Raw genomic sequence first — 22,556 nt, forward strand, 5'->3', positions numbered from 1 at the left:
CACATTTTGCAGGAAAAGCCTTTCACAACACCAATAATAGCTGTCCATATATGTACCTATTTACGGCTTTTTTTATGCAAGAAGGCATATACTCTTCAGCGTGTGACACATCAGAGGTTTATCCTATAGCTTTTTAATGTTTTCTGCCTAATCTTTCTGTATTTACTCAGAAGTAAAAGCCAGTCCTCCCACGTTCTCTGGTTTTGAGGATGCTGATTTGATATTATTAACAAATATTCTGCAGTCATGGCTTTGCAATCCAGAAGGAAAACTAATGGAACTGTTAAGGTGGTTCTGCCTTACAGAGAAAAAAATAAAGGCATCATTTTGATGTAGGTGATACATAAAAAGATAAATGTAATGCTTGTTCAGATAAAAGACTGTGAAGGAGAAGGAAGCTAAAGAGACAATATAATTACTAAAAGAAATGAATAGTGGGCATAGGTAATTGAGTGGCTTGAGAAATTACTCAATGAGGAGGGAGGTTGCTACAGTGGGATAGGAACAGAATTTAGGTAGATGTTATTCCGTGTTTTCCAGGCTGTAGTGGAGCTAATATTTTCTTGGTTAGTGACAATGTTTTGATTGAGCAATCTGAAGTGGAAGTGAGTAGCCAGTTGCTGAGAATATTTCCCCTGTAGAACAGCCCAGGCTCGTACAAGAGCTTACCTAAGGCACAGAGGACAGCACAGGTGACTGGTCAGAGAAGACACTTGGACAAAAGAAGCCCCTCAGAACCAGCCTCTTTGGGCTGACCACCCTCTTGGGCCAGGCAGGCTTAACTGACAGTTTCCAAGGCTATCTGTTTTTGTAGGTGAACCCCCAACAGCGTTAAGGAGTGCTTGGTCATTTCTCCCTTGGGCAAAGCAGGACCCCCCCCTGCACCTTTTTTGCAGAGCAGCAGCACTGCTTGCTCACCTGGGGATTGCAGGGGAGTGGGCTCCTGTGTGTTCAATGCCATCACCTGGTTTGATGTGTCTTTTTTTTTTTTTTTGGTATTAATTACCTTTGAAATGCATCTCCAGTTCTCAGCAGATTGCTATGGCAACTCTGGGGGTAGGTTGCAGCAACAAAGCTGCAGGATTCAGCCACCACGCTCCCTCCTGCCCAGGGCTGGCCTTCGTCCTGCTCCTCTTCCTCACCAAGGTGATGGGCTCAGGTCAACCAGTTGCCATCTTGTGCTACAGTGCCCCTTCTACCTGCAGCTGGACTGTGCTCTGGGGAAGGGTTCCTCTCCTTTTCATCAGTCTTCATACATTAAGACTTGAGGAAAGAAAAGGGGATTTTTCTGGTCTTCTGCTCTAAAACCCCAGATGGAATACCAAGAGTAACAAGCATAGTCATTCAGTTGCGAAAACAGCCCTCTCATTTCCAATTAAAAGCCATGAAGATCCTGTTTTCACACCCTTGCAAAAGAAGAACACTTTTGGCATCTCTGAAGGTTTTGTGAAGTGCCGTGTGAAGGCGATTGAGCAGGAAAAGCAAAATTGGTACTCGGGAGCCCACGTGGCCATGCTGGCGGGCCCTTTGCACTGCTCCATCACCCCCAGAAGGGTGATGTCTCCTCTTACAGCCCCACAGGTCAGGGCACCAAGACAGCAGCAGGACTCTGCCCTCCCACGCCAAGCACACCTCATCCTCTCCTGTCAAGAGAGTCTTTGGTGGGTGTCTGGATTTCATGGGGCAGCCAGTTAGCAGGGCTGAGATCTCCCCCATCACGGGGCATCGCACAGCCATGAAACCCTGGCCTATAATCCCTAAGCAGCATTTGGGCTTCCCAAACAGCCTGACAAGTACATTTTACCTTCCCCCAATCACCACCACCTTAGCATGAAGAGAGACTCCTTGTGTTTTTTTGAATGGGTGTTTAACAAGGAGCTTGAATGCAAAGGTGATATGACAAAAGGCTCCTTTGATTAGTTTGCTGCTTTCTGCTTCCTAAATTGTGCACAGAATTACTTTCTTAGCAAGCTTGGAGAAATGCTATCCAATTAAAGAGATAATATTCACTCTGGCATGTTCAGGGATTTGAAATAATTTTAAAATTTGTTATTTGTTGCTATCTTTAAAGTTGAAATACACTGGGGAACTTCTGACATTTTCAACATTTGACTCCTGTAAGAGGAGCCTTTAGCCTAATGAAATCCCTGTTCAACTCTGATTTTCTCTAATTACACTGGTGAGTGCATTTTTGGAATATAATAGTCTTAGGATATACTTTTAGAAAAATTTTGGAGAACCTTTGGAAACAGCTCTTGCATGTTAAAAATATACAAGCAATTATACACTAAAAACATAGCAATGTTTGGCTTTCTAGAAGGATACCTTACATAAAAACCTTATGTATAAGCTTTTTATGTAGAGATAATTTTCTTTAAAAAAGAATTAAAAAAAATCACTAGATGAAGATATATTCTTTCAGTATCTACCAGACATGAAATGTTTTATCATTAATCCTTCATTTTGTATTCCCAAGGAGGTACTGAATTCACTGTAGCAAAACAAGCAGCTAACTGCTGCATTTGTCTGATGGGCTTTCGGGACACCTGAGAAAGCAGCTGAATCATTGTTTTAAAACATGCGGGGAGATTTCTACATTGTAGTTGCAGAAACCAAGCAAATTAGAAACAAGCTTTCTAAAAGCAGTTTCTTTATATGTCAATTTTGTGCCGTGTATTTTCAGTTTGATGATCAGAGGGAAGGGTTTCAAGTCTGATAACATTTGTATTGCTGAATATGGTCCTCCTCAAGCCTGGAAGAGACCTGTCTGAATCAAAAGCAGAGTTGGAGCAGAACCATATGACTTGCCTGGGAACAATCAGGCAAGCTGGTTTAACTGATCCCACACAGGCTAATTAATGTGTGAGGAGAGAGAACAGGTTGCCTTTGTTACATGGAGTACAACCAGGTAGGAGTGGGGGAGTTATCAAAATTTGAGTTGATGGCAGTGCCAGATGAGTAATCACATACTCCTTCTTTTGTGTGTGCTCATCTCCAGGGAGTTCCAAATTTGATTAAAATATCTCAATGTGAGCTGAATAATGAATAATCTGCCCTCCCAACTTTCCCTACCTGGCCAGGTCTTCACAATATCCATGCTGAGCATTGCAGCAAAAGCCACTCAAGAGCCTCAGCAGAACACATGCACAAGGAGGGAGATGCCACTTTTTGCTCAGTCAAAATAGCATCAGTTATTTTCTCTCTTGGGGTATTTCCTCTCTGGGGTATGAAAGTGTTCTTAGTGCTCTTTATCTAAAGTGGTCTCTACTGTTCAAGGTTAAAAATTTAAATTTGTTGTGTTATAATTCTATACATTTCTGTTTCCTGTGAAAGCCCCAAATGAGTAAATGCATAAAAATTCCAAGAAATATGCTGCTTATAAAGGTGATGTAGAGAATAGTCTGTTGCAATAATAAAACTAGTTCTCTTTGAATATTTCATACTGAAAAAATTGGGTGATACAAATGCAAAAAGGTAGTGCATTACTTATGCTTTTCTTTTTCTTTTTTTTTCTTTTTTCTTTTTTTTTCCAAGATTGAAGTTCAAAGCATTAGTCAGGAGGCACAACTCTCATTTTTCTACTGTATTGTAATTGTTTCACTAGGAAACAAACTGGAACTACAGTTCCTGCTTCGTGATCAGGAAATAAAGACGTCTTTTCATGCTGTTCTCAGTATAAACCATGCAGGAGATTTGGTAGATTAAATTCAGCTTTATATGCCTTTGCAGCCATTGCCTAACTTTAACTTATGATGGTACTAAGAACTGGGTTGAAAGGAACCTCAGCTTTAAATGTATACCTAACATTGCATGTATTTTGAATATAACATTGACTTCTCTTAGATGGGGCATATCCTGTAGAAATATGTGACCTAGTTCCAGTGTAATCCAGCAATTGTAGTGCCAATATACAGAAATTTGAATAACATTCACAGAATTCATGAATCGTGCATTGGGACATTAAATCTTAATTATATCTTGTGCCTTCTGAACTTATATAAAACTGTATAAATAACTATATGCTGTAAAAAATTTAGCCTGTTTCTTTCTTTCTTTTTTTTTTTTCTTTTTTTTTTTTTGCCTGACCAGGGTTTTCCAAGCACATGCTTTTTTCTCCACTCTAAAAGAATGATGCACTTTTTTTTATATACCAATAACAATGGATGTTTTTCAGATTTTCTATAGTCTCACTGTTTTTGTCCTAAATTAGGCAATGTCCTCAGTCTGGGAGCAACAATTTGTACTGGTTTACAATGGTAATGACACAAAGTGCTTTACAAAAATAATTGCTGACTTCTGACAGAGCCACAACTCAGACTGCTCAGCCTTGGAGCTGTGGACTGTCACACCAGTAACAACTCTACGTGAGGTGAACTAGATACAGGTCAGCGTATGTGTGCACAGGTTATGACAGGATCATGTATAGAATAATGCTATTCTGCGTATTAATGCATATGTTAGTGGTGTGGTGCTGTAATGTATGAGACAACCTTAACTACAATTTTTCATTTCTCCAAGTGCTTTTTAGTTTAAATCTAGTAGATTTTTTACTTACTTTTTTTTTATTATTTTATTTAATTAATTAAGGTATAGGTTTATTTAGCTATAACTGTAGTGTCTGAAGTCCACATAGGGAGAGCAAGGGCACATCTGCACCTTTAGAAATATCATGTTAAAAGGGAGAACCCCTGCTGTAGATGACAACCCTGTCATTTCTGTGCTGCCTTCTGCTCACACAGCTGAGTGCAGCCCTCAGGCAGGAACCGCTACAGGGGACTGTTTGTGTTCTGGCATCCCACCCATCTTCTTCACTCCCCAAGTCCTGCTTTCTTGTTGTGCTGCTTTCTTGTACAGTATTTGTGCTCCTGGTGTTCTTTTGCTGTCGCTTTTAGCTCAGCAGGGGTGCATGGGACACTAAAGAACATACAGTAGTGTTGGAAAAAATGGAACTTGCCATTTGGAGACAGCATATTCCTGTATGTCATTTTGCTCTCGTCACTGTAGTGACTCAAGTCTCCAGCTGAGTACTGAGTGCCTACTGTCACAGCTTCCCCATCTAACCAGCTTCTCACAGGTGACCTGCAGATATGTTACTCAGGAGCATAGTGTCAGGACGCTGCACTGGATGTGTCATCCAAACCCTCTGTGTGGCACCTGTCCGTGACCCAAACAGTCCCGAAGGCTGTAGTCACCTTCCACTGTTGAGCAACGAGCAGTTTATGAACCTGCCAGCATTCCTCCAGGGGAGTCTGTGCCAAGCAGCATTTAGCCACGTTCCTAAACCATACCCCACCACTAGCTGCCACTAGATTTACTACAGAAGCAACTAAGCATGTTTCATTATTGGTCTAGACAATAGTTAGGAGCTTCTCGACAATGTTCATCTGCATCTCTTATGCATGTATACACAGATGTAGAAGTATTTACATAAAATAAGGTAAAAATGAAGGAAAGCAAAGAGATTCAAAATGCAGTTACAATTTTACTGATTGGCACTATAGAAGGAAGGTATGAAATTTCCTTTTCTAAAGCTTCAGTAAGCCTGCTAACCTGCTATGATACAACCTGGAAAGCAAATTTACCATGAAGTTGCCATGTAGTAAGTAGGCACCTTGTACTGAGCTTAGACAAAACATATAATTTAAACATTCATAAGAAAGTTAATACTCTCAAGTGGCAGCAGTAAAATGCTATGCACTTTCTTAAAAGAAAAAGTAAAAAAAAAAAAAAGGCAAAAACCCTAACTTTAATTAACTGTCATTAGTAATTACTGGTGTGTGCCTTTGTTACTTATAAATAGGTCTCAAAAAGAGGAAAAAGTTGCTTCACCTTCCATACCCCCCCCCCCTTTTTTTGTTGCTTTTTAAGACCTTAATGGTTGTGACTCAGACATTTCTCTCAGGTGAGAACTTTCTCCTCTCCCTTGCTTATATTTTTGTTGGGTTTTGAGATATGTTGGCATGGCTGGAAGGGCCTGCGGAACATCCCTTTGCACTTGGGTTGGTCACAGCCATGATGCAATTTCACACAACTTTTGATGGGCAAAGGACCTCCCATTGCTACAGGTTTGCTCAGACATACAAGTCCTCACATCTTGCACGACTGTATTTGCTGAAGAAATATGTAGCAATTATAGCAAGCAGTTTTGTTTCTGTAACCTCTCTGGGGAAGTCATTTGCTGTAAAGCTATTCTCATAAGACAAACGTAACTTGGTTGATAAATGCAGTAAATTCACTTCATTTTTTTCATAGGGTTGCATTCAGTTTTGTATGTGAATGAGACTTTGTTTATTTTTCAAAATGTTTGTGAGTCTCATGAGTTTCATAAATTGTAGTGTCAATAAGTATCCATTTAAAAAAACACATTGCTTGTTCTTTGTTATTTGTATTTGTTCTCCTTTAAAACAAATATAAAAGCCCTATTCTGGAAAAGGAAATGTGCTGGAGATATTTCCACATAAATCATTTTGCTAATGCTAGTGATACCAAAAAAAAAAAAAACAAAAAAAAAAACGAATGATTAGAAAATATAATCTTACTACCAAAAGCAGAATTTCTAAACTCTTAGTGTGCATCTACCCTAAATACTGAACAGTTGGTTATTATCAGTAAGTGTTATAGTAAAATAATAAAATCTATTTAGAAAACCCCCCAAAGTGTGCCAGTTAATTATATTCACCCTCAGATAAATAGGACTGTGTATAGTAGTACTTATCTTAAGAGGTCCTAATGAAAGGTGGTTAATGTACATTGTGACTAATCCAAACTGGGACACAGCAGAATTACTGGTGTTTGGTGATAGTGACACAAAGGCCTTAGCAATACTACTGAATAGCCTTTTCAGAAGTATGTCTTATCAGGAAGTCTTTTTTTCAGAATCTTCTAATAAAAAATTTAGTTGCATTTTAGGTACATAAAAAACATCCTGTCCTACAGCCCTCAAAGGTAGCACAGTTCTTCCCCATATTCTCCCCACCAGACATGGGGTGCATTACCCAGCTGGCCTCAGTAGGCTGTGTGGAAGAGTAGGGTTTAGGTATCTGTTAGGTAAAACCCTTGCCCTAATGAAAATACCCCTCCTTTATTTCATAGCCACTTTCTTTCATGACAAGGAGTTTCTTTCATCCATGCCTAACCTCCTGTGTGAAACCAAACCTCCTAAATTATTAGCAATAAAATTATAGGAACAGCATTTGTGAGACAGCTGGATCTCCTGAAGCTGCAGAATGGACACCTACAAGGCAGCAGGAGCCTCTTTCACTTAGTGCCTTTTTCCAAGCAAATCCAAGAACATTATTTCTAATGCTGTGGCTATTAGTAGGATAAAACAGGCTGAAATGTGAAAAGCGTTCAGCCCAGTGAGTCTCCTTTCCCTCTAACCCAATGAGTCCTGCAATATGCTAGTTTGGGCTTTTGTTCTTTGAGGGTTTGTGTTCTGTTTGGTTTTATTTTATTTTCTTCTGGTTTTATTTGCTTAGGTTTTGGGGTTTTGTTTTCCTTTGTTTTCTTTCATTTTGGCTGTAGAATCAAATGTTCCTTATTTTAAGCCATAAGTTACATAAAAGCTTCTCTTGACTGCTATTCTTAGGACACAGTTACATAAACTGTTTTTCTCTCCCTTTTTTCCTCTTCTCCCTTTTGACATGTAGAATTCCTGGGAAAACTCGGAAGTTAAGGAGAGACTGCACTCTCTTTAAGCTTCAAAGTATTGCTCACACTGTAACTCTTCGGAAACTCATTTTGCAATTGCTGCCATGAGTGGACCAAATGGCACCACTGTTTCTATCTGGAATTCTCTCCCCCTTGAGCCTTCTGTCACTGAGACATTGCTTTTTTTGCTATCCCAGACCTTTCCTGGTATCCTCAAGAGTAAAAATGGCAATGCTTGGTATTTTCCTTCCTTTTTCATCCTGCCTTTAAAAAAACAAAACAAAACACACAAATAAAACCAACAAACCTCTTCAAATAGGCATAAACAAGTCTAACCAATCAAATAGGATGTAATATTTACATCTTTATGCTTTACCTAGATGAACTTTTTTTCTAAAGTGAGGATTACTTTATTATTATTATTATTAAACAAATCATCCCACAGCTTTTTCTATCTGGGATCTAAAAACACAGTGAATTTGGAAAATCATGGAAAATTTCATTTTATATTACAAATAAGTGTAGTAGACAGCAAGGTAGGGTAGGTAGTGAAACCATCTGGGCTTTTGTAGCTGCCCTTTGTGCAAAGACTGCACAAACAGGCAGAAACTCTTCAGCAAACAACTTAGTTACACGCTGCTTATTCCACCTCTCTCTTTCTCTTTTCTTTGCTACCATAGGTCAGCAAAAATTGGTGGGTTCTCAAGTCCTAGTTTTTGGGTGCTTGTAGTGTCGGGATAGTTTCAAAATCATGTGTAGCTCTGTATCTTACCCTTCACCCAAAATGTCACAGTACTGGATTGACAGCTAGAATAACGAAAGGAGCCTGGTTGCATTGTGCCACCTCTTACTCTATTTCATACATAGGCTGTTGTCAGGGTACTTTTCTTTGTTTATAGCATGTTTGATGGATTTGGGGCACACTCTTTGCTTCCTTTCTCCTCATTCATGTGACCCTTTTCCAGAGTTTCCAAATGAGCTCATGTCTTTTAAGCATGGAGGAAACCAACCCACACTGGTTAGGACGCGTATTGTTCTCGTTTTATTGTGTTGTTTCTTTTTTTAGTCTTTGTTCTGTTCTGTTTGTTTGGTTTGTGTTTTGTTTGTTTGCTTTTTCCTTTTTTTTTTTTTTTTCCAAAGCATATCCACAAAGAGAATATAAAGCTTTCTGCCCTGAATACCTCCTTTGCATCAGGGATGGATATTTCTGATAGAGCAAGATGTCACACCGAAACAGTGCCATGTCTCTGTCCTCGTGAGCATACCTGCATGCAGATTAGAAAAGCTTGGTAGTGCTGCAACTGTATGCCAGATTTGCTATTTGCTCTTGTTTGCATGATAGTATTTCTAATATACTAATATTATATGGAAATAATGGCACATCACCGTTCTCTCAACATATTGTATCACTGCTTTATCGTATTAGGCTAATACACTGCGAGAGTTGATAGCACCTCTCCATGTCAAATCGGATCCACTTCTCTTGGCACTGAACCGATTGGACTCAAAGGTTGATAAACTTATCATTAGTGAATTGGCACGACGGAGACTCAACTTCAGCCTCTTGCAAGCAACCTAATGGCCTCTGTTCAGAAAGTCAATTCTTCTTGAATAACTTTGGTGTTTATAAAAGAGAACAGACCTGTTAAAGCGTAGACAACCACATGCCTGGATATGAGGCCTCCAGGAAGGCGTCAAAGGGCATGGCCAGTCTTTTGAAGAATGCACCCTTTCCACAATGGGACTAGGCACAAGGTCAGATCCAGTCTACACGGAGCACATTTGCAGAAAATACTGCCCCGCATGGGAGAACGGAAGGGGAAGAGGGTCTTGGCAGGGGAAGGGCTTTGATGTCACTCAGTTTTGTTCTGCAGACCTCGAGGAATTAAAGAGGGATTCAGCCGTGGTAACGCTAAAATCATGTTGCTTTTGCTGAACTGCAGTGAATCCATTCAGGCCAACCAGACAGATTGTGCCATTTAAGCGTCCTTCACTAATGTGAAGGACTTTACCTTCCTGTATCATGCTAAACTAAGTGTATTCTGTCAAGTGAAGGTGTGCACAAACCTTTCAGAGACTTTTATTTCTCTAATGATTTGTAATGCATTACCAGAGGGTACACTGACACTGGTTTGGATGATGATGGAGAAGATACCTCACGCTGAGATTTATTAGACTCTGCAGATAAACTCTTCAGTTCCTCTTTATCTTCTAGGACTTAACCATGTGAGTGATGCTGCCTGGCGAAGCAGGCACAAAGTATTCTCTGTATAACACCCAGATTCCAGAGGGCTCTTTTGGGGCCAGTATTTGTCTGGATGTCACTCAAAGTAGATTCAGATATTGTATTTATCATTATGTTCTGGGTCCCCTATGGGTTGATGTTTGCCTCTATCTCTGTGGTTAGAATGTGGATTTTCCTTAATATATTTGGCTAAGGGTGTATTGTAATAATGTTAATGCTAATTACTTGATATTTCATACTATCTTATGGGGAGATACTTTTAAAAATGTATTTTGAAATGTTTTCTTTCTGTTTGCTCAATGTATGGTATTGCATTATGTTAATACCAATAAAATTATATATATATATAGTTATATATATTTCCCTTTTATAAAGAAGTAAATTATGCTTTTTTGCCTCACAAACAAGAAATGTGCAGTGAATAAAATTACATCATTCTGCCTTACAGCAGGTGACAAAGCTTATAATAGTTTTAATATTCTTTTTTTGAAAAATAAAAAGTATAGTATAACAAACTAGTTGGAAATTCATCAAAATGCATGTTGTGTTTCTGCTTAATGGGACTGTCACGAATCAGCCTAAGTATTTAACAATGTTGTTTTGGCATCTTTAATTTTTTCCAATCAAAAACATACACTGTATTGCTATTATTGATTACAAAATTGTACTTTCATAAATTTTTGCCTGTTGGCCAAATAGACAAACCCACTGAGTTTTTATGACTCTCTTGTCTGTAGGAATTGATTTTTAAATTTAATTCAGTGCTCTTTCCAATGCTTGGCAAAGGCAGAATTTATTTTTTATATAAGGTTGCCTTTGAAGTACCTGCCTCTGCCAGGGCTGATAAATCACTGCTAAGTACATAAAGGTTCTGCAACCTGAAGGATGTATCATTAAAACCACGCTGGAATGGCCTGAAACCTGAGCCAGTCCTTTCCGTTCTGTCATTAAACTCCATAATTAGTTAGAGATGAAATGTTTTGGAAATGAATTAGAGAAGCAGAAGCAAAGATGTGAATCTTAAATGTCCTTTGGCTGCCATTCTGGGTTACGCTGATGGCTTATTTGCCGCCTGTAGCCAAAGGCCAGCATATATCTGCGCTATCATGAATTAGATTGTCTTCAGCTTCCTCTCTTTCTTTTCCCCACCCTTTCTAACATATTGTATTGAGTATCATTGTTTTGCAGAGGCATTCAGAAGGGCTGTAATTAGCAGTCCCTGGCATTTAATTGCATACACATTTGTTAAATATTTTTCTGTATGCCTTAAAATAAAGTATAGAAAATGGCAGTAATGTTTCTTTAATGAAGGCATTTGATTTATTCATGAAGTCAGGATTTTTGAAGGTGTTATTTTGGGCTTAATAAAGGAAATAAGCCAGCAAATTTTCAGCTTTGCCATTGTCTGTAAGGGCTGATGTTCACTTCCTTCCTTCTTTCGTTTCTTTTGTGTGCAAACACATTCTTCCCAATGGATGGGGAACGGACCTTTCTTCTGTGACGACTGTCCTGCCAGTTTTGAGAGAAAGCTTGATGCTAAGGTGCATGTATGTGCACAAGCTTATTGGGCGTTATGACACCTGATGACATGAGCAATGACTAGAAAAGTGACGTGGCATTAAATTTCTCTTGCTATGGTAATAGCATTTGTTCTCAAAGGTACGGGCGGGGACTGAACTCTGTTCACTGCTTACAGACCATGGTGTTGTGATGGGCATTCAGCAGCTGACAGGGGGTGCTGAATATCTGGCAGTGGCGTGCCCTAAATAAATGATGTGTAAATCAGGGTGCAGATTAATTAGTCTGGGATCTAATCAGTGCAGCTATCATAACATGTGCAATTATAAATCCAATAATAAATCTGAATGTCTGAATAAATAAGACATCTTCTGGGACAACATTTTCAGAAGTATTTCGGGCCCCTTTCATAAATGCCTCAGGAGATGTTTCCCCAGCCAGTTATCGTGCATTACAGAGGTAACCGAGATGGCTGTTAAATGACTCTAGCTCCTGCCCACGCTGATTTACCACATTTCTTTCATGTTGAAATTGTGATTTAGACTCCTGAGTGATGCAAGTGCTTTTGAAAATGTCACTTGGTGTTACATTTTCATCCACATAGGCAAAATTGGGAGGTAGCCTGATCTGGAGTTCATTTTCTCAGTGGATGCTGCTCACCGGGAGCACTTCCCCCTTCTGTTCAGGCTGGCTTTCAGGTATCAAGCCCATCAACCCTGACAGGCATTGCTGTTGTGCAAGCGTGACTGTCGCTTGATTCTGAGTGGTGAGTAATGTCGCTGGGCCGATATCATTTGTCACTTAACCTTTCACAACTTCGTATGCTGTAACAGCATAGGTTTGTGAAAAAATATTTTCCTGAAGCAGTAATTGCTTCCATGTATTGCTTGTGGGATGGACTCATAGGGACAGCCTCATCCTGTTCAAAAGACACAACATCCCCAGAAGTACAGCAGTTTACCCAGTCCTCTTCAGATCCTGGCTTACCTCGTAAATAAAAAATAAATTAAAAAAAAATAATAAAAGTTTTTCCTTGTTTTTGAACTGAGGGGACTAAGGGGAAGTGTACCATCAAAATGTAATTGCCTTGTTTATTTCACTTCAACATCGGTAGCTTGTGGTAAAATTAAGCAGCACTTGTATCAATGTGTGGCACAGAAAAATGTCAAGATATCCTATTCTGTTGTGTTAAAATTCTCCCAAAGAGTCGCTAAAATCTGTTCTGTGGATGAAAGTTAAACTGATTTCTTCATAGGCAACTTAATGAGCAGAGCACTGTGTCCAAATACCAAAGGATGCAATTATAACACTGCTGCCAAAAAGTTCTGCCGCTGATTGTAGTTCCTGTTACTTTGGGAAACCTCTGAGTTATTTCAGCCTCATTCTTATGCCCTCTCTGAAATCACAACCCACTGATACAACCTCATGAAACAGTAGGGCTGGAAGCAAATGAGGAGTTTTTCCCGATGCCCATTTGAGGTGTGTAAGAGCCATCAAGAGGCCACACGAACAGTGAGCTAATTATTCCCTCTGACTGTGTTTTCCCTTTCCACTAACATATTAACCCATTTGCTGGCACCTGTACTTCACTGCTAAGTGGATGTTGAAAATGCCTGAATGTTTCTGTCAATATAACAATGCCGGTCTGCAGGGAGAAACCTCGTGGCTTGTGTTTTTTCTTTTTCTTTTTTTTTAATTTAATTTTATTTTTTTTAATGCTGGGTTTACTGTCAGCCAATTTTAATACCCAATTCCACTTGCATGGAAAACTGAAGAGCTGTGACTGACATGGGCCTGAGATTTCCAGTAAGGCCAGCCCAAGTGTCCCATGGGGCCTGGTGCTCCAGCCCACCAGGCCACAGACCGCCATCTGCCAGCCCCTCTGCTGTTGGCTCCAAGGGACGTGATGTGGAGCAGGCAGCTTTTCATCCTGATATCACCAGAGAGGTGACCTGAGAGGAAAAGAGACTTGCCGGGATCTACTGATCCAAAAAAGAAAACCACTAGTGCCGTAAATGTTTCACAAAAATAATTAGACCCTTGGTGCCACAGCAATAGCATCTCTCGGGCCTTACAAAGGCTGGGGTCAGATCCTTTAAAAGTGATTATGGTACCTAACTACTACTGATTGAACCAGGCTGCAGTGGAAAAGGCCTGAAATACCTTCTAAAATCTGTCCTATGGGAGATGGGTTTTCCACTTGCCTGCACAGTTCACTTTGTTTGATGAGACCAATCTGTGCTCGTGCAGGTGAGAGGAGAGGCAGGTTCGTACACCAGGTGGGAAACGCCAGCGCATGGCAGAGCTCGCATCGGTGCTTTCAGTGAGGCACCTCTCTGGGGATACTTTTTTCCTGCAGGCTTAGCAAATAGGAGAGGATAGAAACCATGTACAGCTATCCTGGTAACCAAGAAACACTTCCTCTTTAGAGGAAAGGGGGGTATATAATGCAACTTTAATACTAGTTTTCTGATCCTCCACTTTGCTAAACACAGGTATCAAAGTCTGTTTCTAAACACTGCCTTCCTCAACTCAAGGTATTGGGGAAAATCCTGCACTTTCAGCCATGTGGGTCAGTATTTTGAAGGGCCAAAAGGATGGAGGATTGCACAAGTCAGAAAAGGGCAGATAAAGGGAAGGGATAACAGAAGGACTGCAAAGGCCAGGTATTGCACAAGAAGCCCCCAGCTTTTCTTAAGCTTTTCTTAAGCTTGCTTAATCTTTTCTTCATTTATGGAAAGTTCTCATTAAAAGGTTTATGTGTATATGCTTATATATATGTATATACACCTATGTATACATGTATATATACTCATACATCTATATACTCACATGCCCATACAGGCCTTGATTTTGCCATAATGTGGAGTAAGAGAAGACAGTTTTCTCTTTGTGCTTTAATGGGGAAATCTGCTCCTTGTTACCCAGAGCAGATGACTAGTCGCTGGCCTCCATGTAGACCTGAAGGATGTCTCCTTGTATGCCACACCGCCTGCACCTTGCCACGCTCAAACACTGCACTATGTAGCTTGTGGTGCTCTCCTAACAGGGGCCAATCTCCCATGTCACTGAGGCTCCCTACATATGTGTGCAGGGCTGACTCGATATGCAGCACACAGCTGTCTCCTGCTATTGGTTTTGACATTTCTTTCCTTTTGTCTTGTAGACCAGGAGAAAGGAAATAGCTAGCTTTGTCTGCCTGCCGTCCACCCAAATAGTGTAAAAAATGACTGTAATTCCTGTTTCTTTGCATCATAAGCATTTGGATATGTCTCCCTCTTGTGCAGTTTGGAATCTAATCATTAACCTGAACAGAAGCAAAGGTACATTTAAGCCGTGCACTGAGAAAACAGAAACTGCTTCTTTGGAGGCTCTCTTATCTCCCTTCCAACACAGCTAAAACCCACATCCACTATCCTCCTATCCTTTTGCTTTCTTGCCTTAAATTTGGGTGCATCATTTCTGTCTTTCCCTGACCACCTGAAGCTCACCACCCCAACCCAGCTGTTGGCCACCTTGGCCACATTACATGCCCTGCCCCTGCCTGCATGATGGCACTCATGGTTGGAGAGACAGAGTTTGGGGCTCGAAGACAGAAGGTATTTGCATGCTGCATGACTGGGCAGCGGCATTGCTGCAGGATCCAGTGGTTTTTGACTGACCTGTTGGTTGGATGTGGCATACCCAACCTGCTGTGGCATAGGAAAAGTGCAAAATGCTGCATCAGCCCTAGGATTATATCACTTACTAGTTAGCTGGTGGCAGGTGTTATATGGCTTCTCTTGTTCCAATGCGGATGCAACGGGGTCAAGAAATCACAAACAAACAAAAATCACAACAAACAAACAAACAAACAAACAAAAAAACACAGCAATTTCAGTGTGAGATGATGTCAGGGCTTGTTTATTCTTAGGACCACGTCCTAAGCCTAGGACCATGTCCCAGAGGCCAACAATGCTTTCAGTTTTAGTGGAGCATTTACTGACAGTCCCCAAAAGTCTCCAGGAGGCTTCAGACAGGTGCCTCCCCTGTGCAAAAGGTGAAGTGGAAAGGTGTGATTTTAAAACTGGAAGCAAACCCTGAGAGATTTTTAGAAGGAAAATAAGATACGGCAGTGGCTTAATAATGTGACTGGCACTGTGTTCTAACCTCCTTAATATCCTGAGAGAGCTGAGCTGAGCAGGTTCCTCTGCCAGAGACAGTGAGCTCACCAAAAAGAATGAAAACGGGAGTATGGATTTCAGTGGAGCCAGGGGATTTCAGTCTGTTTGTGCATTGTTTGCTCTCTGTTGCAGACTTTGCGGCAGCTCAGCTTTCTCACAATTTGGAGAGGGTGGTAACGTTGTTGAAATGCAGGGCTAATTGCAACTGGAGTAGTAGGCGTGCATGCAAGGAGTTGCACAGAGCGTGTCACTAAGCTATGAAGTTGGCAGAAAAGATAGCAGAAAAAATGGAGAAAACCATCAGAGTAGCAATTGTATCCATCAGTCAGGATGAGGAGCCTGAAGATGACGGGACATGCTTGGGTGGCTTTAGGAGGCACGTGCAAAGTACAGAGGGGCCTTAAAGGAGAGCTTCATCCCTTGAAAAATCTGACTTTGTCAGCACAGCAGGTGACAAGGCTTGTGATCAGTGTTGTGTGGTCCTTGTGTGGGCAGTTGTGTGCACTCATAGCCCCAGGGTGCAATCACTGGTTCATCTGGTACCTCAACGAAACGGAGAAACTGTGCAAGCTTTCAGTAGCTTGAGTTTTTACAGGGAAAGTGAGTCACAGAGTGCAGAAACTTCCACTACATTATGCCATTTAGAGAAGATTTGTTAGAAATACATACCTAGAGATTATTGTGTCCGTATGTATTATCCAGCTGACTTGCAGCGGTGACCTACATGTGCCTAGTTCAGTACCATCTTCCTGAATCATCGGTTTGCACAGACCACTCAGCTCTCAGTCCATGTAAATAGCAGGGCTGGCTGTTTCTCTCTGATCACTTTTCACTCAAGCACATGATGTTCTTATTTATTGCACTTTGAATATTGTTTTTTAAGAGGGAAATAATGGAAAGGTTAATAGCCCAATGGAACCAGGAGGTAGTTACACACTACTTCATGGAGTTCAGGGCCTAGCCATTTTAAACACAAACAAGAGTGTGAAAAACAAACAAACAACAAAAAACCATCAGGCTTTGTATAGTTTCACCCACAATCTGCAGCTTCCTCTCCTGAGAAAATGTAAAGGTAGATACAGATATTTATGGCATTTAAGAAGTGAGAGCAAAGTACAAGAAGTTCAGAAACTATTCCCAGTGGAAAGCAAAATAGTAAAAAATAATAACATATCATTTACTAGACTGTAATAGTCTAATAGCCTAGAGCTATCTTACAGCTCCTAAATTTAATGCAAATGGTTCTTCCTTCACTTGAAGACACAGCAGAAGCTTTGTTGTTACAAAATTCGGTACCTGTATGTTCCTGTATTTGGAAGCTATGGTTCTGAATTTAGATCCGTGTGCTGCAGAGTTTATGCAACTTCATTTCTGCCCCAAAATTACAGAGTTCTCTGAGGCTTACATGAGGCAGGGGACAATGTTATTGTTTCAGAAAGAGACTATCCTTTCTGTCAGTGTGTGGAAACGAGTACCTGATGATGTATTCAGAGGAATGAAGTGGCCAGGGAGGTGCAGCCCATGACTCAGCAGCCAAGTGAAGGTGAATTGCAACTTGCTGCATTGGCTGCTCGTCTGAGGTCATCTGCAAATCCCGTTAGGCCATATTTTCTTCATAAAGAATGCATTACCTGAGGCCTTATCTTTCCTTAAAAAGACAGCTTTGCTGTAATAGTATATCACTTGCATGAAAATACACCATTTTTAAAAAATTACATTTATATATATTTTTATAGCTCAGCTTTATATTTCATCAAGTATCTCAGATCCTTTATGGCACCAAGGTTTGCACCAACGCCCACATGAAATCAATCAAAGCCTTTAGCAGAAGGGTGAGGGAGGGGAGATTTGTGTGTAATTTCATTCCCGCCTACTGAGAGCCTACTCCAGCCATTGAGAGAGTAAGTACCAGCACTTTCAGTGTTTCTCTGGAAAACCTCAAGTGCTTGGGATGTGTTAGCATGACATGTGCCACCCTCGCCCCAGCTGTGGGTGGAAAGAGGTGGCCTCTTGTCCTGCTTGTGCTTCCCGAGTGTCATCAGCAGTGAGGCACTTCAAGGAAGGGACATGCTCTTTGTCTTCCCTGCTCTTGCCTTCCTAGCAGATCCTGTTCCCTCTTCCACATGTCTCCCATAAGTATAGCACAGCGGTGACAGCTCCCGGGGGAAGGCAGCCCCAGCTGGGTAGAGGCGATGCACTGAGGCGTTTCAAAGACCTGCCAGCCAGTGCTGCTCGAGGGCAGCCAGGTTGAGGCCTAATGCTGCCCATGTTGTGTCCCGGTAGTGCTCTGCATCTTTCCACGCAGTCCTGGAGCCAGTCCCACCACCTGTCCATAACCCCTCTTGCACCCACACTGGGGTGCATGCCTGAGAGGATGACGGGTGAGCCCCAGGAGGTTGGTGGCACAGGGCTGGTGGCACAGGCAGGGAGGCCTGCACTAGCCCCACGACCTGGCATTTGAAGCTACAGGGGCCATGCTGCCTCCCAGGTTTGCTATAGGCACTTCTCACTCCAGGTGCAACCTCGGGGTTGAACCCAAACTTTGTCTGTGGCCATGGTGGGAACCTTTCATGTTTGGGGATGTTGCAGGTTTTCAGTGGCAAGCCTGGATGTGGTGGCTGGGTGCTGGTCCAGGCTCTTGCTCACCCTAGCAGAATAAATTACAGTGACATGGAGTCAAAGCACTGGCTCTCTCCTTCGGCAGACTTTCCCTGTATTAACCCCTGAGGATACAAAGCAGTTATGCTGCTGAAGAAGAAACATGAGGAAGGATCTTTTTTGCTTTGTGTAGCAAGGGAGAATAGGAGAGAAGCAGATGTAAAACACTCCTGTTAGATGTTGGTGTTTTTTTCTTTTTGCCTTTTAGAAAATCTCTCCCATTCCCCAGCTTCAGACTAGTGGAATTCAATGTTGAGAAAAAACTGATAGAAATACTCCAAACATCCAATTTCTTATTGCTGCAGGGAATTTTAAAGAACACATAAAAATCAAGATTATGGAGAATTTTAACCAAGTATTTGGCTATTGAATGTGTTGCCCTTTAACGCATTAGAAGTCTTAATAGGAAAGAATTTGAAAAGAAAGAGCTGCATCTCATTTATATTTTTCTTCAAGTTCTGCTTGGCCATGTAGTGATGAATTCAGTTCTCCAAGCAGTGTACCACATGACAGGAGGATTTAACGAGTGAATATATATCAACCAAGGGAACCCAACAGCTCTGTACAGACCCAAAACACCTCCATCAATAAAAGGCTTCTAACCTTTCTTCATGTCTTCATGACTCTTAAAAACAAAAACAAAAAAAATGAATGCTTTAAAAACTGCCCTCCAGAAAAGGGCAGAGGAATAAACTGATGAGAGATCTATCAAGATTAGTTGCTGTTCACAAATTTCTTTAACTGTGTAAAGAACTATAAAAATGCAAACCCTTTTTGTGATGGGATGTGGAGATCTTGATCTCTGGAGTTCTTGCGTGAGCCTGAGGTGAGTAGTTGCTGTGCTGCATGGTAGGGGTTTCAACAGGAGGTTGCTTCAGGTAGCTCCTCGTGGACGTGTGTTCACAGAATAGCAATGTCTCTTTTAAACATTAGCTATCCTTCCTGTTTGTGCTACATTAAAAATAAATAAATAAATAAACCTCTAAACACCTGAGGATGCTGAGGTTCACAACATGTGGGGACCTCACCATGTGTTGAGCTTTCAGCCAGTGGAAATGTCTCTGTCTTGGTGCAGGGTCAGTCATGGGATAAAAGTAATGCTCGAAACCAAACATTAGGCAAGGCACATCAGGGCAGGAAAACACACACAATTATGAAATCCAAGACCGGGTGGGAGGGTCCAGAGGGCTCTGGATCTGTACAGAAGGTTGTGCACAGGCAGTGGCCAGCTGTTGTGTGCACAGGAGTGTCAGTGTGTGAGGGACAGCAGGGATGGAGCTGGCTGCTCCCCCAGGGCTGCCATGGTACCTACTGGTCACCACTCAGCTCAGCTCATCGTGGCACTTCACTGGCACTTTCTCTTCACTTCTTGAAACTTAGGAGGTGTGAAATATTCTCCCTATGGTCTGGTTAAGCCTGTTAAACATTTTGCAAAGGGCTTGGGTAGATTGTCATATAATCACATTAATGATACACTGATCCTTTCTCTATTTTTTCCTCCTCTTCTTCCCCCTTCCTCATTACAGTTGAAACTATAGAAGAAAAAGCAGCAGACTCCTTGCAGGATTTGTACAGAGCCTTGGAGCAGGCCAGCCTGTCTCCTTTAGGAGACCGCCGGATTTCCACTAAGCTGGAGTATAAGAAATCTTTTATAAAGAGATGTAGCGATCCAGTAGTCAATGAAAAACTACACCAGCTGCGAATTCTGAAAAGCACTTTAAAGGTGAGATAACAGGGAGGAAAGTCCAGCCCGAGGGTTGGACCTGACTGTATTGTATCTGAATACAGATTAATTGTGTGTGGCTGGAGTCCAGGCTGAATGTGGGGTGTGAAACAAGCAAGGAAGACATAGTTAACTCCTGTTCTCACAGCAGACAAAAATGTGCCTTGGGAGAGTAGTCAAAGTGAGGGGATTGGTTTTTATTTGTGCACAGATAAAATCTCAATGAGCTGCTCCTCCCCTAGCTAGTATAACATCATTTGACACTAAATTATCAGAGGAGACCTTAATCTCTTCTTTGTCCCTGAACATTTTCATTTATCAAAACACATTTACTCTGCATTTGCCAAAGTATAAAGTGAAGCAAAGTCAGCCCTTCAGAAGGGAGCAGTACCTTTTAAAACATTTGATTATTTCCTGATTGCTGAGCTTGCCTGGGAATGAACAGTGTGCTTGGTTTCTGCATAGACTGGTATCATTGTATTTAATCAGTAGGACTGATTAAATAAATAGATAGTGGTAATGATAGATTTGAAGATTTTTATCATTATTGTAAGTGTACCGCAGCTAATTTAACCTCCCTGTCAGCTTCTTTATTTGTTACAGCAGTTTCAAATCTGTACTGTTAGAGATTTCAGCAAACAATATGCTGGATTTCCCCAGGGACCCTGTTAACTATATTAAATTACCACATTTTAAGTCACTAGATAATTGTGCAGTGGATTTTGTAACAGCTTTCATCAAAGAGGGCTTTATCAACATTAATTAATTTAGTTTTCCATCACCTAGAGAAGCACTTTAGCAATATTACTTTCATGCTGTGGGGCTCCCATCCTGAAAAAAAAAATATATCTTACCCATGCTTAACTTTTTGCACTGTATCATCTCATTGAAGGCAACTGAAAGTATCTGAGTATGTGAGACTTTACAGGTTTGGAGGGTGGCAGAAAAAGTCTGTGCTTTCCATGTGACTTCTATAACATGAGAAACGGAGACAAAATCCCAGTAATCTCATGTTAATGTTTAGAGCAGGCAGGAGGCTCACACAGTACCTGTGCTTTTGCACCATGGTGGGATCACTCATACCAAAAGTGTGCAAGAGATGTTGGCACAAAACTTAAAAAACAAGCAAGCAAACACTTCATGATACTTTCAGTAATTACACAACCTAGAGGTTCAGTATCAGCAGCTTGTTGCCATGCTTAATTGCCTTTCTTGTTAGCATTTATTGATACCTGAGCTACCTTATACCAATGGTTTCCTACAGATTGAATTGCTTTCCTCCAGGAACTTCCCAAAGCAGCTCATCCCTTTGACCCAGCAGGTGCCTGTTTTCATGCTTCTCTGGGACCTCTGTCTTTTAGACCAATCGAACACATATCTCTTCCCACAAGACATATTTTCTAAAACAGTCACCATTTTTGTTTGGACAAGAATGACACAAATAATTGGCAACACAATGCCAGCAAGTACCAAAGACAGGTAATTTCTGTTTCTTGCATATGGCAACTGTACAGAGTATCACGTGTATGATGGTAACTCAAGAGTTTCTAGCTCCACCACTGCTATGCTACTGGTAGTAGTATAGGAGATACTGTTGTTATTTAATCAATTGTTCCTCATTTTTATCAATGCTATTGGTTTCTTCTTCCTGAATGCATCCATTTGCACCAGCCGGTTGGTTTTGGTGTTCTGAACTCTCCTTGAATTCATCCACTATTAGTAATCTGATACAGCCCTCCAAATTGCTTCTAGCTCTTACCATCCATCCTCTCTGTTCCATCACCCAAGTCCTCAGTGGAGAGACCCCTCTGCTCTCTTTGTCATGACTTAACCACAAAACCATTCTCCTGACAGCAATTATGAGCCACCTGACTGGCAGTACTGTGTGGTGGGTACAGGTCACGATCTGCGAGAAGCACGTTATGGTAGTTCCTGCAGAGATTTGGTAATGAGGAGATCCCAAAATTTCACTTCCACTGGTCAGCCTGAGCTGTACGTCCGTTTCTGAAAATTAATATTCTAGCATGTAGCATTAATTAGCTACTGATTGCAAAGCATGAAAAATACCTTTCAACATACTGCTTATTGGTGGCTTCTCTGACCTTTCTGATCCTCTCCCACCAGTGTAGGCTGACACCACTTAATCTTCCCTTAACATGCTCCCCAGAAAGATTTATCATACTCACAGTATGAACATGGCAAATACCAGTTAGCAATGAGGACCATGAAACCCATGTGGTATGGAGGATAGAGGGGAGGCTGCTGGTGACTGTACCATGTCTACACAGAGAAGTGCAGGAAGCCTGCATGTTTCCTGTGCTTCCCAGGCTCAAGGATGGTGCATCCAGCTTCCACTGCTTGCAACAACCTTGAGTGGCTTCATGTGTATCTGAGGCTTAATCTGACCCATGCTGTCTGTCTGTCATCTCTCGATAAACTAACCACCAGCCAGCGATTAGGATACAGCCACATTTCCTGCCCCCGTGATGGGTAAGGATGTGCTAGCAGCTGTGTTAGGTTTTACCCATTTCTGCCTTCTGTTTGCCACCGCAGTGGTAGGAGGAGGTAGCAACCAGCCAGCACATCACGTATACTGGAG

The 22,556-nt window shown here is 41.4% G+C and overlaps 1 protein-coding gene across 10 annotated transcripts in view; it reads left to right on the forward strand.

Annotated features, from left to right (window-relative positions):
- The window catches only part of CNKSR2 (connector enhancer of kinase suppressor of Ras 2), a 218,705-nt gene that overhangs the window by 193,122 nt on the left and 3,027 nt on the right, over window positions 1-22,556 (forward strand). For 8 of the 10 annotated variants that reach the window (XM_027449077.3, XM_027449080.3, XM_027449078.3 and 5 more), the window contains one exon: window positions 19,761-19,957. The exons of 1 other annotated variant lie outside the window; for it this stretch is intronic. In XM_027449077.3, the coding sequence (XP_027304878.1) occupies window positions 19,761-19,957 (197 nt within the window). Of the gene's footprint in view, window positions 1-9,076; window positions 11,187-19,760; window positions 19,958-22,556 lie in introns of those variants that run through there. One more of the 10 variants, XM_027449069.3, reaches the window with a different exon arrangement.

Source organism: Anas platyrhynchos, chromosome 1, assembly GCF_047663525.1.
Source record: "Anas platyrhynchos isolate ZD024472 breed Pekin duck chromosome 1, IASCAAS_PekinDuck_T2T, whole genome shotgun sequence".
Classification (NCBI taxonomy): Eukaryota; Metazoa; Chordata; class Aves; order Anseriformes; family Anatidae; genus Anas; species Anas platyrhynchos.